Raw genomic sequence first — 16,544 nt, forward strand, 5'->3', positions numbered from 1 at the left:
TGCCACAGTGGTTACCACTGCTGCCTCATAGTGCCAGGGACCCGGGTTCAATTCGCGGCATGGGTCACTGTGTGGAGTTTGCACGTTCTCCCTGTGTCTGCGTGCGTTTCCATCGACTGCTCCAGTTTCCTCCCAAAGTTCTAAGATGTGCAAGTTAGGTGGATTGGCCATGCTAAATTGCCCCTTAGTGTCAGGGGGACAAGCTAAGGTAAATGCATGGGGATAGGGTCTGGGTGGGTTTGTGGTCGGTGCAGACTCAATGGGCCGAATGGCCTCCCACTGCACTGTAGGATTCTATTAAAATGCACCATCTCTTGTGGTGGGATTCAAATCTGAGTTCCCAGAACATTAGCTGAGTTTCTGGATTAACAGACCAGTGATAATACCACTAAGCCATCACCTCTCTCCATCATTGACCTATTCCTTGATCAAAGAGAAAAAATTGAAAGAGTGTTTTAAAGGAGCAGACAGGAGTAAAGCAGTTTAGGGATGGCGTGGCAGAGCTTAAAAACGAGATGGTTAAAAGCATAGCTGTTAACATTGGGTCAAAGGGAGTGGGGCTCCCAAGAGGCCAGAGTTCGAGGAACACTGTGTTCTTGGAGGTTTCCAAGCTGGAAAAGGTTATAGAGATGGAGAGGAGAAAATCCCTGGAGGGATTAGGGATGAGAATTTTGGAATCTCAGCATGCTGGACCAGGAGCCAATATCAATTTCCAAGCACAGAAAGTACTGCGTACTTCCAATGGGGAGCTGCCCTTCCCAAGTTAATTCAATTTCATTCTTCCTCCTTCTGGACAATGTCTCATCTCCCTTCAGCAACTTTGTCAGGCGCCTGGGACAAAATAATCTGAGTTGGGTGAATGTGAGCCTTGGGTCTGTAATCTACTGTTCCAAAACACAGTCCACTAAAACAAAAAGCGAACCACCCTTTACATAAAACATGCATGCACTCTCTGAACCGTAGGAATGAGATTCACATCTCCACAGTGAAGCAGAACCGCACTAAATTATTTATTAGCAATCTGCCAGTCTCAGATAGTCAATATTAAAACAAAAATCAATGTAGCAAATATTGCAAGTAGAAAATGCAGTGGTTGTAATTGATTTCCTATCAACATGAGGCTGACAGTAACCGACTTGCAACTTGTCCATTTCAAGTTTTACGACTGACTCACTTGTGGAAACATAAATTCGATCACATGAATTTCCAAGGAGTCTCCACCGATTATTGTTTTACCCATATCTGTGCCAGTAGGATATGTTTTATTGTCAGACTCCCAGCACATTAATGTTGCAAGATCGCAATACTACAACAAGTTATAGAATCCCTACTGTGCAAAAGGAGGCCATTCGGTCCTTCAAGTCTGCACCGACAACAATCCCACCCAGCCCCTATTTTTGTAACCCTATATATTTACCCTGCTAATCCCCCTGACACTAATGGACAACTTATCATGGCCAATCCACCGAACCTGCACATCTTTAGCTTATGGGAGAAAACCAGACGAAACCCATGCAAACCACAGGGAGAACGTGCAAACTCCACACACACAGAGTGACCTAAGCCAGGAATTGAACCCAAGTCCCTGGCACTGTGTGGCAGCAGTGCTAACCACTGTGCCACCATGCCGCCTGGGCTACTGGACTACCACAGTAGAAGTTCAACTTCCCATTCAGATATAAAGTTGGCTTTGTGAAATATTCCCCTTTTGTTGAAACTTGCCGATCTTTACTCTGTATTGATTTGCATGGAAATATGAGTTGGGCCTTTTCCACAGTGGCATGTTGATTTTCATGGAATGGTATTGTCACGTGGAATGGTATTGTCACTGGACTGGTAATCCAGAGACCCAGGGTAACCCTCTGGGGACCCAGATTTCAAACCTACCATATGGAAATTTGAATTCAATAAAAATGTGGAATTAAAAGTCTAATGATGACCATGAAATGCTTTTCAATTGTTGTAAAAACCCCTCTAGTTCACTAATGTCCTTGAGGGAAGGAAATCTGCTGTCCCTACCTGGTCTAGCCTACATGTGACCCCAGACCCTCAGCAACTGCCCCTGAAATGGGCAAGCAAGCCATTCAGTTCAAGGGCAATTAGGGACTAGCAACATCCCTTGTCAGCAACACCCACATCCCATAAACGAATAAAACAAAACAGCAGTTAATTTTGCGCAGTCGATTGAAAATTCAGACTAATATGTGTGGATTCACCATTAAGTGACATCTTAAAAATACATCTGTGCAAAAATGTTACACTTATACATAAATCTCACCAAAAATGATTCTACTGTAGTATAAATCCCTTATCAGGAAAGTAGAAATTTACAACTCTCTTCTCTAAAAGTCTGTAGGTCTTGGGGCAAATGGAGTTTTTAAGATTAAGATCAATAGAACGTTGTTAGTATGGCTATCGAGGAATAGGGAACAAAGAGACCTAACCAGAACTGTGGTGCAAAATCAGCCATGATTTGACCGAAGGCAAGACAAGCCTGAGGGGCTGAATGGCCAACTCTTGTCCCAAAATTCCTTTCCCATCATTCGTAAAGATGGACATATGAAATAGAGACTCTGTTGTTAAATGTCTGCACACTAACCTTCACAGTAAGCTTCATCGTCACGGAGAGGCATAAAGCCCGTTTTGCACTTGCAGATTGCCCCAGCTTCCAGGTTCATACATTCTGAATTCTCAATGCATTTGGAACCCTCAGCGCAAAAGTCATTGTCTGTGGTGAGGAAGAATGATTGGAATGATTTTAGTGAGCAAACCTTCCTGGTCATTTGATAAAGTTGATCTTCCTCTACACCCTAGCTATGACTGTAACACTACATTCTGCACTCTCTCCTTTCCTTCTCTTTGAACAGTATGCTTTGTCTGTATAGCACACAAGAAACAAAACTTTTCACTGTATGCTAATATATGTGACAATAATAAATCAAATCAAATCAAAAATCAAAAGCGGTGGCATGCAATGTTCCTAAGCTCTAGTACAGTAGAGAGCCAATTATAAGTTCTTTGTTCTTTGTACTCTACACTCAATTCATTCACTCTGACATTTGATGATTCAGTTCAGCGGGTACCTTATGACAGGACCCTATTCCCTTATCTCCCTCCAGCAGCTTCCCCAGTGGCCCAAGAAAGAATGAACTGAGTAAAGTGAATGTGAGCCTTGGAACAGAGAACAAAGAAAATTACAGCACAGGATCAGGCCCTTCGATCCTCCAAGCCTGCGCCAACCATGGTGCCTAACTGAACTAAAATCCCCCACCCTTCTGGGGACCATATCTCTCCATTCCCATCCTATTCATGCATTTGTCAAGACGCCCCTTAAAAGTCACCATCGTATCAGTTTCCACTGCCTCCCTTGGCAGCGGGTTCCGGCACCCACACCCTGTGTGTAAAGAATTTGCCTTGTACATCTCCTTTAAACTTCGTCCCTCTCACTTAAAGCCTATGTCCCCTAGTAATTGATCTTTCCACCCTGGGAATAAGTTTCTGACTATCCACTCTGCCCATGCATCTCATAATAACATAAGAACATAAGAAATAGGAGCAGGAGTAGGCCATCTAGCCCTTCGAGCCTGCCCCGCCATTCAATAAGATCATGGCTGATCTGTCGTGGCTCAGTTCCACATTCCCGCCCTCTCCCCATAACCCTTAATCCCCTCTCTTATCAAAAAGCCATCAACCCGCGTCTTAAAAATATTTAGCGAGGCAGCCTCCACCGCCTCAATGGGCAGAGAATTCCAGAGATTCACCACCCTTTGAGTGAAGAAGTTCCTCCTCAACTCCGTTCTAATGAGGCGGGTAGAATTAGGGACCTTGCGGTGAAGGATCCTCTTGGAGAGAGTGATCATTGTATGGTGGAGTTTCTGGTGCAGATGGAGGAGGAGAAAGTGGGTTCCCGGACACGCGTCCTTTGTTTGAATAGAGGGGAGTATGGTAGGATGAGAGAAGAATTGGCGAATGTGGACTGGGGGAGTGCGTTGGAAGGTAGGTCTGCTGAGGAGCAGTGGAGGATCTTTAAGGAGATCTTTCTTGGTGCTCAGCAGAAATTTATTCCGATGGTTAAAAAGGACAGTAGGAGGAGAGGTAATAAGCCGTGGATAACGAAGGAGGTGAAGGAAAGTGTTAAATTAAAAGCAGAGGAATTTAGAGTAGCTAAGAGCAGTGGGCGAGAAGAGGATTGGGAAAGGTTTAAATGTCAACAAAGATTGACAAAGAAGTTGATAAAGGAGGGTAGGAGAAGCTATGAGGCTGGGCTAGCACTTAATATAAAAAAGGATAGCAAGAGTTTTTATAAATATATAAAAAGGAAGAGGCTGGCTAGGGTGAACGTTGGTCCTTTAGAGGATGAGAAAGGGGAGCTAGTGGTAGGGGATGGGGATATGGCTAAGGTCTTGAATAACTTTTTTGTTTCTGTCTTCACGGAGGAGGACGTGAATAATTTGCCGGGTGTTAGCGATGGAAAGGTGGTAGGAATGGAGGGTCTTAATGACATTACTGTTACTAGAGAGGTGGTGCTCGAAAGACTGGAGGGGCTGATTGTGGACAAGTCCCCAGGACCGGATGGAATGCATCCGAGGGTTCTGAAAGAAATGGCGGCGGTTATAGTGGATGCCTTGGTGGTTATTTTCCAGACGTCGCTGGATTCCGGGGAAGTGCCGGAAGATTGGAAAACGGCTAATGTTACGCCGTTGTTTAAGAAGGGTGCCAGGCAAAAGGCGGGGAACTATAGGCCGGTTAGTTTAACGTCTGTGGTAGGTAAAATGTTAGAATCCGTCATTAAGGAGGAAATTGCGAGGCATCTTGAAGGGAATTGCTTGATAGGGCGGACGCAACACGGTTTCATTAAAGGGAAGTCGTGTCTGACAAATTTACTGGAGTTCTATGAGGATGTGTCTAGGGCAGTGGATAGAGGAGAGCCGGTGGATGTGGTCTTTCTGGATTTTCAGAAGGCGTTTGACAAGGTACCTCACAAGAGGTTATTGCAGAAGGTCAGGGGACATGGAGTTGGGGGTAGGGTGTTAGCGTGGATAGAGGATTGGTTGTCAAATAGGAGGCAGAGAGTGGGGGTCAATGGGTGCTATTCGGATTGGCGGTTGGTGACTAGTGGGGTGCCCCAGGGGTCGGTGCTGGGGCCTCAGCTATTTACCATTTATATAGATGATCTGGAGGAGGGAACCGAGTGCAGGGTGTCGAAATTTGCTGATGACACCAAGATTGGGGGAAAGGCAAATTGTGCGGAGGGTGTGGAGAGTCTGCAGAAGGATCTAGATAGGCTGGGCGAATGGGCCAGGAAATGGCAAATGGAATTTAATGTTGGCAAGTGTGAGGTGGTCCACTTTGGTAGGAAGAATGGTAGGAAGGACTATTACTTACGTGGCGAAAAACTGCAGCAGGCGATGGTGCAGAGGGACCTCGGGGTCCTTGTGCATGAGTCGCAAAAACCCAGCTTGCAGGTGCAGCAGGTGGTCAGGAAGGCGAATGGGATGCTGGCCTTCATAGCGAGGGGGATTGAATATAAAAGTAGGGAGGTCTTGCTGCAGCTGTATGGGGCATTGGTGAGGCCGCAGCTGGAGTACTGTGTGCAGTTTTGGGCGCCGCACCTGCGCAAGGATATTTTGGCCCTGGAGGGAGTGCAGAGGAGGTTTACTAGGCTGATACCGGAGTTGAGGGGATTGAGCTATGAGGAGAGGCTGAATAAACTGGGCTTGTACTCGTTAGAGTTTAGAAGGATGAGGGGAGATCTCATTGAGACGTATAAGATGATGAATGGGATGGATAGGATAGAGGTGGAGAGACTCTTCCCGCTCAAAAAAGACAGTAGGACTAGGGGGCACAGCCTCAAGATAAAGGGGAGGCGGTTTAGAACGGAGTTGAGGAGGAACTTCTTCACTCAAAGGGTGGTGAATCTCTGGAATTCTCTGCCCGTTGAAGTGGTGGAGGCTGCCTCGCTAAATATTTTTAAGAAGCGGGTTGATGGGTTTTTGATAAGAGAGGGGATTAAGGGTTATGGGGAGAGGGCGGGAAAGTGGAACTGAGCCACAACAGATCAGCCATGATCTTATTGAATGGCGGGGCAGGCTCGAAGGGCTAGATGGCCTACTCCTGCTCCTATTTCTTATGTTCTTATGTTCTTATGTAAACCGCCCCCCCTTTATCTTGAGGCTGTGCCCCCTAGTCCTACTGTCCTTTCTGAGCGGGAAGAGTCTCTCCACCTCTATCCTATCCATCTCATTCATCATCTTATATGTCTCAATGAGATCTCCCCTCATTCTTCTAAACTCTAACGAGTACAAGCCTAGTTTATTCAGCCTCTCCTCATAGCTCAACCCCCTCAACTCCGGTATTGCAGACTTTTTTCAGGTCGCCCCTCAACATCCATCGGTCCAGTATGATCTACTGCTCCAGAATCCAGCATAATCAAGGTGCCCACGAACCCCGGAAATACTCTCTTCCATCTTCTTCCGTCGGGAAAAAGATACAGAAGTCATGTATCGACTGACTCACGAATAGCTTCTTGCCTGCAGCCATCAGACTTTTGAATGGATCTACCTCATATTAAGTTGATCTTTTTCTACACCCTAACTGTGACCATGACACTACAATTTGCACATTCTCTTTTCCTTCTCCCCCTACGTATTCAATGAACAGTATACTTTGTCTATATAGCATGCAAGAAACGATGCTTTTCATTGTATCCCAATAGATGTGACAATAATAAATCAAAACAAATCAAATCAAATACAGTACAATAAAATGCAAAGCAAACTACCCTTTACTTAAAGCACAGGATCCATTCTCAATCCATCATTCCCCATTAATCTAAATTCATGCATTCAGGAGGCAACCCTGAAAATCACTAAAAGCAAATCATTGGGTCAAATCCAGAGGTAAGGACTGCCATAATTTTCATGATTTCATTCAGGTTGGTTCCAAAATTTTATTAGCCTATTCATCAGACGATTTACTTATTGTAAGTTATTTCATTTTCCTCGGAAGCGCTTTTGGAGTGAAGCGGACAGACTCTGTCAGTGGCTGACAGTGACAAATGGAGCTCAAAATAGAACAGCAATTTGTGTGCCACCTGTCACTGTCAAGGGACCATCGCAGTGAAGGAGGAGAGGTTGGACTTTGTCTCCAGCGTAGCATTTTCAGAGAACAGTGGGTGGAGTGGCGATTCTACTGCAGAAATACTTTTCCATCCAGCCCCCCTCACTGATATCATCAACATCCGCTCCAAAGCATTTCCCTTCTGCAGAATTAATAGGCCAGACACTTGACTGGAATTTGCAATGTTAGAATGCTGCATTAACATCACCCCCCATCATACATTCTTAAAAAATATATCCAGCGATTTGTTGAGTGAAGGAGAGCTGACATGAGTTTCCAATCCTTTGCAAATCACTAGTCCGTCATTCGCCAAATGGAGTTTGTTTCTTATTGAAAGGCTCCCCATTGAATTAAATGCGATTGTGAAACATCTGGCCCATTATTTGTTGTTTTATGCATATTAAATAGTTGGACCCAGTCCCCTATGTGATTTCTTTTCTTGCCAAGAGCTGTCTTTCTTCCTATATTAGTATTCCCAGCCTTTCAGTTCTTGGCTGAGAACCCCAGGTATGCAATCTCCACTCGAATCTTTCTGCGTGGTGCTCTTTAGCCCACTACTTATTTGCAGGGGAAGGCCAGATCAGTTTGGTCTTTGATAATTCTTTTCTCGGGTCCCCAACCTACACAGAGTTCTAGCTACAGCAAAGCCAGAAAATGCTGGAAAATCTCAGTAGGTCTCACAGCATCTGCGGAGAAAGAGAACAGGGCTAAATTTTTGAATTTGGATGACTCTTCGTCAGAGCTCCAGTTGACACAGGTCAGAAAGGGAACCCTCCAAGTGGAGGGCTGTGGGCAAGAATATTGGCCTTCTGCTCCAAGTCACTGCACACCACTGGAGCACATCGAATTTGCAGATGGATAACGATTATGTTCTCGTGCACCAGGAACAGGGATTATTAGGCCTCAGGAACATTGTGCCACTAGGTAACAAATTGGATGATAAGCACTCTGTGCCATTGCAAAGAAAATAAATGCTAATTTTATTTAAAGCAATTCATAGAATCAATTGTACAGATTCGCCAGATTTTAATTGAAACCAGGAAGGTTTGATCAACCAGTCCCTAAAAATAGAACAATTTGGCTCTCACACATGGTACAGTGGTCCTAATTCAGAACTTGACTTCAATAAAGACCCTTAAGCTCTGCGTCGATTACCTCTGCAAACCTTACAGCAGCTGTTTGTTAAGGAGATTTGGTTTGATCGTGTGCAAGGCAGCGGAGGACAGCTTGGATATAGAACACGCTGCATCGATTGGTCCTGTCAAGTGATGCAGAAGATGTTAAGTAAACTCATTTAAGAATCAGCACTTTGTCACTTTAGGGCTTTAATTGTTTAAAATAATCATTACTCTATAAAGCAGACATACTTGCTATTGCTTTGAACAGAATGTTTCGTTGTTTTCATTACAAAAGATGTCCATTTAATGTTTCTACTGTGTACAATTGTACATATTAACAGATATTTAGGCTGAGGTTTTAATTTGCCATACAAGCTTTACTCTTATTCCTAAAGCATTTGGAATATTTCTGCCCTTAATTCTCATTTACGCTCGGAAGTATCAGTTGTGCACCTGTTACATTTATTTTTGGAAGTTGAACAGGAAGAGAAACAGTACGCAGCACTGAGGCATTGCTGCCTCACAGTGCCCAGAGACCCAGGTTCAATTCCAGTCTCGGGTGTCTGTCTGTGGGGAGTCTACACGTTCTCCCTGTGAGTTTCCTCTGGTTTCTTCCCACACTCCAAAGATGTCCAGGTTAGATTGATTGGCCGTGCTAATTTGCCAGGGGGATTACCTGGATAATTACATGGGGTTACGGGGATAGGGCTTGGTTAGGATTGTGCAGACTCAATGGGCCAAAGGTTCTCCTTCTGCACCGAAGGGATTCTATGATACACAAGAATGGAAAACATTTTGACAACATTAGACCAGTGTGACTCCTTGTTGTTTCCCTGAGCAGATGGCCAATTAGTGTCAGGCTGCCTGCAAAGTTGGGCAAGACTTTTTTTAAAGTAAAGTTTATTTATTAGTCACAAGTAGGCTTACATTAACACTGCAGTGAAGTTACTTTGAAAATCCCTTGGTCGCCACACTCTGGTACCTGTTCGCGTCAGTGCAGCTAACCAGCACATCTCTGGGTGAAACCAGAGCACTTGGAGGAACCCCACACAGACACGGAGAGAATGTGCAAATTCCACACAGATAGTGACCCAAGCCAGGAATCAAACCCGGATCCCGGGTGTTGTGCAGCAGCAGTGCTAAGCACTGTGCCTGTACTGCAATAATATATTGCATTTCATGGTATGGAGGAAAGAAACTAAACAAAAGTGAAGCTAAAATACTTCCAACGCTTTATTCACATTAGCAGTAATATAGCTGTTGCACTATACTGTGCACTTATGAGGTATCAGAGCTTAGTAAATGGACATGACAATTTAGCGAAGTATTTAGAGAAGAAGGTCAGCTCTTCTTGAACATCCAGTTGTCCCTTTAGGCAAAACTTTTCAGGTAGACCCTGCAGCGTAATTATACAAATGTGCAGCAATATCTTATGGCTGTTTCAGTGAATATTCAAGGAGGGACTACAGACTCAGGAGTGGAAATTTAATGCCAGCAAATAGCATTTGCTACCTGTTGTTTTGTTTCTGTTTGACGGTCAGTTTAGCTGGAACACACGAACATCTCATGTGGGACAGAGGCAATTCTTAGAATCTAATTTCTAATCTAAATTGACAGTGGGAGGATGGGAAAGGTTTAAAATTTTGTTTAAATTCCTGTGCGATTTGTGATTCATCTTTGCACTTGGTATGGCGGCACTGTTGTCTCACGGCGCCAGGGACCCAGATTCAATTCTGGCCTTGGGTCACTGTGTGGAGTTTGCATGTCCTCCCATATCTGTGTGGGTTTCCTCTGGGTGCTCTAGTTTCCTCCCACAGTCCAAAGATGTGCAGGTTAGGTGGACCGTCTATGCTAAATTGCCCCTTAGTGTCCCAAGATGTTTAGGTTGCGGGGGATTATCAGGGTAAATGTGTGGGACTATGAGGATGGGGACGGGTGATGATGCTCTGTTGGAGAGTTGGTGCAGATCCGATGGGCTGACTGGTCTCCTTCTGCACTGTAGATATTCTATGATTCTAAAAGAGCAAGAGAAACTTCAACAACCTCGTGGAGGAGCAGAAACCTTGCTTCACCTTGAAAGAAAGCGAATTTGTACCTAGATTTATGAATCCAATCCATTTTGAATCATTTAAAGAACATCTGGCTCTTCACAAACAGTGAAGATCTGCACAAATTGTGCAAGTTATACATCTGTCAGCAAGTGAACCCCAGGCACAGCAGATTTTGTGTTTACCTAATTAGGACTAAAAGCATTGAACTCAATGAACGCATTCCTCATTTACACAGCTGGTTATTTTTTTTTTGTCTGCAGTTCATAACTGGTAAAATAACCTGTGAAAACATATAAGTTCCATTTTGCCTTCCTCAACTCTAGTTGGGTACATCTTTGCCTTGGTAAAACTGGCAACCAAAGGGAAAAAAAAATCAAGAGACATGGGCCAGAATCTTAACATTGTTCACACCGGAGGGATTTTCCCATCCTGCCACAGTGAACGGAGATTTGGCTGGGAGTCAAGTTCTCTAACCTCGCTGCAGCAGGACTCTGGCATGAACAGCAGGTAAGATCGCATCCTTAGTCTGTGATCACCCTTGTGATCAAGAAGGCGAATGGGATGCTGGCCTTTATAGCGAGGGGGATAGAATATAAAAGCAGGAGGTCTTGCTGCAATTGTACAGGGCACTGGTGAGGCCGCAGCTGGAGTACTGTGTGCAGTTTTGGTCACCGCACTTGCGCAAGGATATTTTGGCCTTGGAGGGAGTGCAGAGGAGGTTCACTAGGCTGATACCGGAGATGAGGGGGTTGGACTATGAAGAGAGACTAAATAGACTAGGTCTGTACTTGTTGGAGTTTAGAAGGATGAGGGGGGATCTTATAGAGACATATAAGATAATGAAGGGGATGGATAGGGTAGAGGTAGAGATTCTTCCAACTCAGAAAGGACAGCAGGACTAGAGGGCACAGCCTCAAGATAAGGGGGAGCGCAGTCTAGAACGGAGTTGAGGAGGAACTTCTTCACTCAAAGGGCGGTGAATCTCTGGAATTCTCTGCCCGTTGAAGTGGTGGAGGCTACCTCACTAAATATATTTAAGACACAGGTAGATAGGTTTTTGGTAGGCAAGGGAATTAAGGGTTATGGGGAGAAAGCGGGAAAGTGGAACTGATCCACTTCAGATCAGCCATGATCTTATTGAATGGCAGGGCAGGCTCGAAGGGCTAGATGGCCTACTCCTGCTCCTACTTCTTATGTTCTTATGTCTGGTGCCCTCTGCCAATGAGGAGGACAACAGCAGCAGATCATAGCACACTGTTAAGATCCAGGATCCTTCAGTCTCTGACAGGGACATTTATAATTGATCCTTCTCTGGCTAAATCCTGGAAATGTTTGCTTAACACTCTCACTGGAATGACTGCAGCAGTTCACATTCATTTCTCAGGGCAATAAAAGTTAAAGTTTTATTTATTAGTCACAAGTAGGCTTACATTAACACTGCAATCAAGTTACCGTGAAAATCCTCTAGGCACCACACTGAGGGAGAATTTAGTATGGCCAATGCACCTAACAAGCATCTTTTGGACTGTGGGACGAAACCAGAGCACCCAGAGGAAACCCACGCAGACACAGGGAGAACGTGCAGATTCCACACAGACAGTAACTCAAGCTGGGAATTGAACCCAGGTCTCTAGCTCTGTGAGACAGCAGTGCTAACCACTGTGCCACGCTAGGAATGAGCAATAAAAGCAGTCTTGTCACTCATATCCTGAAAATACACGAAATATAACTAATAGCTTTGCAAATAACATAACGAGTATTTGCATTTACACACTAAAGCTTACATTTAGAATGAAGTAGCTTTGTATAATATTTAAATAATTCCTACCTTACACTCCAAGAGGTAACATTCTCCCGAGGCTTTCCATTCTGTCATCTTCTGCCCATTGTAGTAAAGTTTGTTGCCAAGGACACATACAGCTGATAACAAAAGCACATTATTTCCGTTTTTGCATCTGTTCAACAAAGCAATCAACCTTTCTAAGTAAGAGATTCGGAACGATAAGGAACACTATTGGGGTTCCATCTGGTGAACGATCAGTCATTCGACACCACACAGTTATATCCCTATGGAAGTTTCTTTACCTGTCTCTCCTAACGGTGTGGACCCACTCTGTCCAAAAAGCCACTCTTGAGTTTGAGCAGAATGGCTTTAGCTTTATGGAAATAATATTGTGAAACTTTACCATAAATAATAACACAGAGCAAAGAAACACTTGAGATGGAAACGTAAATGCCACAAAAATGACAGATGTGCATAATTAAACTTTTAAATTCTCCAATTTGTATTTAGTCCTGACCAGGGACTGGACAGACTGGACATGAAGCCACGAGTAGAACAGCATGATTAAAAGGATATAGAACATAGAACATAGAACATTACAGCGCAGAACAGGCCCTTCGGCCCACGATGTTGCGCCGACCAGTTACAAAAACAATGACCCACTAGCCTATACCAATCCCTTTTCGTCCATAAACCTATCCAGAGATCTCTTAAACGCCCCCAAACTAGACGCATTTACAACTGCAGCAGGCAGGGCATTCCAATCCCTCACCACCCTCTGGGTAAAGAACCTACCCCTGACATCCGTCCTGTAGCTACCCCCCCTTAATTTAAAGCCATGCCCCCTCGTGCTAGCTTTCTCCATCCGAGGAAAAAGGCTATCACTATCCACCCTATCTAAACCTCTAATCATCTTATATGTTTCAATAAGATCCCCTCTTAGCCGCCTTCTTTCCAACGAAAACAACCCTAAATCCCTCAGTCTCTCCTCATAGGACCTCCCCACCATACCAGGCAACATCCTAGTAAACCTCCTCTGCACCCTCTCCAACGCCTCCACATCCTTCTTGTAATGCGGGGACCAGAACTGCACACAGTACTCCAAGTGCGGCCGCACTAGAGTAGTGTACAGTTGCAACATGACGCTGCGACTCCTAAATTCAATCCCCCTACCAATAAACGCCAAGACACCGTACGCCTTCTTAACAACCTTATCTACTTGATTCCCAACTTTCAGGGATCTATGTACACATACACCTAGATCCCTCTGTTCATCCACACTATTCAAAGTCCTCCCGTTAGCCCTATACTCGACACATCTGTTGCTCCTACCAAAGTGAATTACCTCACACTTCTCCGCATTAAATTCCATCCGCCACCTCTCGGCCCAGCTCTGCAACCTATCTAAGTCTCCCTGCAGACTATGACACCCTTCCTCACAATCTACCACACCTCCAACTTTGGTGTCATCAGCAAATTTACTAATCCACCCAACTATACCCTCATCCAGATCATTAATAAAAATTACAAACAACAGTGGCCCCAAAACAGATCCCTGAGGCAAACCACTCGTAACTGAACTCCATGATGAATATTTACCATCAACCACCACCCTCTGTCTCCTATCTGATAGCCAATTCCTGATCCAACTTCCTAGATTACCCACAATCCCATACATCTGCATTTTCTGCAGAAGCCTACCATGGTGAACCTTATCGAACGCCTTACTAAAATCCATATATACCACGTCAACTGCCTTGCCCCCATCCACCTCTTTGGTCACCTTCTCAAAAAACTCAATAAGGTTAGTAAGGCACGACCTACCCGCTACAAAACCATGCTGACTATTTCTAATCAATTCATTACACTCCAAATAACTATAAATCCTATCCCTAATAATTTTTTCTAAAACCTTGCCCACAACAGAAGTAAGACTCACCGGTCTATAATTCCCGGCAAAGTCTCTGTTCCCCTTCTTAAACAATGGGACAACATTCGCTATCCTCCAATCCTCCGGGACTACACCAGAGACCAATGACGACCTGAAGATCAGAGCCAGAGGCTCTGCAATCACCTCTCTAGCCTCCCAGAGAATCCTAGGGTAGATCCCATCCGGACCAGGGGACTTATCTATTTTCAGCCCCTCAAGAATTTCCAGCACATCCCCCTTATCAACCGTAATACTGTCTATTTTACACCCCTGCAACCCAATGTCCTCCTCAGCTATATTCATGTCCCCCTGCGTGAACACCGAAGAGAAATATTGGTTCAATACTTCTCCAATCTCCTCCGGTTCCACACACAACTTCCCCCTGCTGTCTGTAACTGGCCCTAATCTTGCCCTGACCAACCTTCTGTTCTTGACATACCTATAGAACGCCTTAGGATTCTCCTTAATCCTATCAGCCAAAGTCTTTCATATTTCCTGTGATAATCCAAGCTTCACTGCAGGATCCTACAAACTGAGGGGAATTTTCCTGCTGTACACATTGGTGGGATTCTCTGGTCCTGCTGCAGTGAACAGAGATTTGACTGAGCGCCAAATTCTCCATTCTCACTTGCAGCAATGATGAGGCATGAATTTCCAGCCATTATATCAGTTTGTGAATTTATTGATCTCCTTCACCAGTCGTTCTGTGATTGGCCTGAGTGAAACTGCTTTGATGCCACGAGGTTTCAGTTCGTTCTGTGAGCTGTAATGAGGTTGAAATGCCCAGGCTCCTTTCCCTATCAACAACGACTCCTTGAGTTCTCTGCACCACCCATCGTGCCACAACCTCCACCTTAGGTAGGGCAAGGAGGATCCGAATCACCCCAGCAGGAATGGGGATTGAACCCTGTACTGTCGGCACCAATCTGATCCACATCAGCCATCGAGCCAACAAACCCACCACAGAGTCCAAGTTGTTGCGTCACCATACACTCGAACATGTACATTACATTGTAATATACCTTTAAGGTGTGACAGAGTCATAGGGTTTACAGCATGGAAACAGGCTCTTCAGCCCAAATTGTCCATTTTTTTTAAACCCCTAAGCTTGTCCCAATTGCCCACATTTGGCCCATATCCCTCTATACCCATCTTACCCATGTAACTGTTTAAATGTTTTTTAAAAGACAAAATTGTACCTGCCTCTACTACTACCTCTGGTAGCTTGTTCCAGACACTCACCATCCTCTGTATGAAAAACCTGCCCCTCTGGACACACACAAACGTGCACACCCACACACACACACACACACACACACACACACACATGCACATACACACACACACGCACATATACACACACATGCACACATATACATACACACACATACATGCACATATGCACACACACACATACACACACACACGCACATATACACACACATGCACACATATACATACACACACATACATGCACATATGCACACACACATACACACACACGCACATATACACACACATGCACACACACACATACACACACACACACACACACAAACATACACATATACACACATGCACACACACACACACCTCAGCAGAATGAGAAGAAACACAAAGCTCTCCAATCTTCAAATATATCTTTATATCTATTCACAAGTGCCTTGAACAAATAAATGAACCTACAAATGTGTTTGCATAATCCCTGGGTGATTGGTGCCTTTAAATCATTATAAATACCCATGTTGTATGATCTGGAGCAGTGAACAGTGGTGGGAGAGACAGCAGCTTCTTTCCTTCACAGGGCCTACCAGGAATCTCTCCCATTTTTACCACCTGCCATTGGCATGTGACGGAAGGATTGTACAAGTTGACACTCATCCTGTTTGGCCACATTATGAACACACCTTCCTAGGCCATCAAGTCCTGGAATGGGACTTGAATCAGGAGATTCTGGCAAGGAACAGAGATCGTGCTTCAACATGGGAGGAGTCACTTTCCAACCTTTTAAAAATGAAATAACCGGGTTGGGGGTGGGGGGGGCTGCGCTATGTGGGGAGAGACAAAACCCTTCTATATTGTGGCCTGTGCCCTCTCCGCACTCCCGCAACCTGCTGCTGGGTGCCCACCTCGGCGCACATTGGCCCAAACCCATGCAGGAATCTGGAAAATCCTTGTCTGTCTCCTTTAATTGGCTTTAATTAGGCCCCTAAGGAGCCTATTTGGGTTCTCACTGACTTTGGAAAAGCTCATGTTATCTATTAGTGTCACAAGTAGGTTTACATTAACACTGGAATGTAGTTACTGTGAAAATCCCCCAGTTGCCGCACTCTGGCACCTGTTTGGGTACACCGAGTGAGAATTTTGCATAGCCAATGCATCAAACCAGCACGTCATTTGGACTGTGGGAGGAAACCGGAGCACCAGGAGGAAACCCACGCAGACACAGGGGAGAATGTGCAGACTCCACAAGACAGTGACCCAAGCCAGGGATTGAACCTGGATCCCTGGCGCTGTGAGGCAGCACTGCTAACCCACTATGC

The 16,544-nt window shown here is 44.8% G+C and overlaps 1 protein-coding gene across 1 annotated transcript in view; it reads right to left on the minus strand.

Annotated features, from left to right (window-relative positions):
* Positions 1 to 16,544, minus strand: part of LOC145344551 (protein kinase C-binding protein NELL2-like) — a 284,248-nt gene that overhangs the window by 169,296 nt on the left and 98,408 nt on the right. Inside the window, exons 10-12 of the mRNA XM_080191747.1 lie at positions 12,117 to 12,208; positions 8,275 to 8,377; positions 2,600 to 2,728 (exon numbers count right to left, since the gene is read on the minus strand). Of these exons, the coding sequence (XP_080047873.1) occupies positions 2,600 to 2,728; positions 8,275 to 8,377; positions 12,117 to 12,208 (324 nt within the window). The remainder of the gene's footprint in view (positions 1 to 2,599; positions 2,729 to 8,274; positions 8,378 to 12,116; positions 12,209 to 16,544) is intronic.

Source organism: Carcharhinus amblyrhynchos, chromosome 6 (genome assembly GCF_965287045.1).
Source record: "Carcharhinus amblyrhynchos chromosome 6, sCarAmb.v2.hapA, whole genome shotgun sequence".
In the NCBI taxonomy this organism is placed as follows: domain Eukaryota; kingdom Metazoa; phylum Chordata; class Chondrichthyes; order Carcharhiniformes; family Carcharhinidae; genus Carcharhinus; species Carcharhinus amblyrhynchos.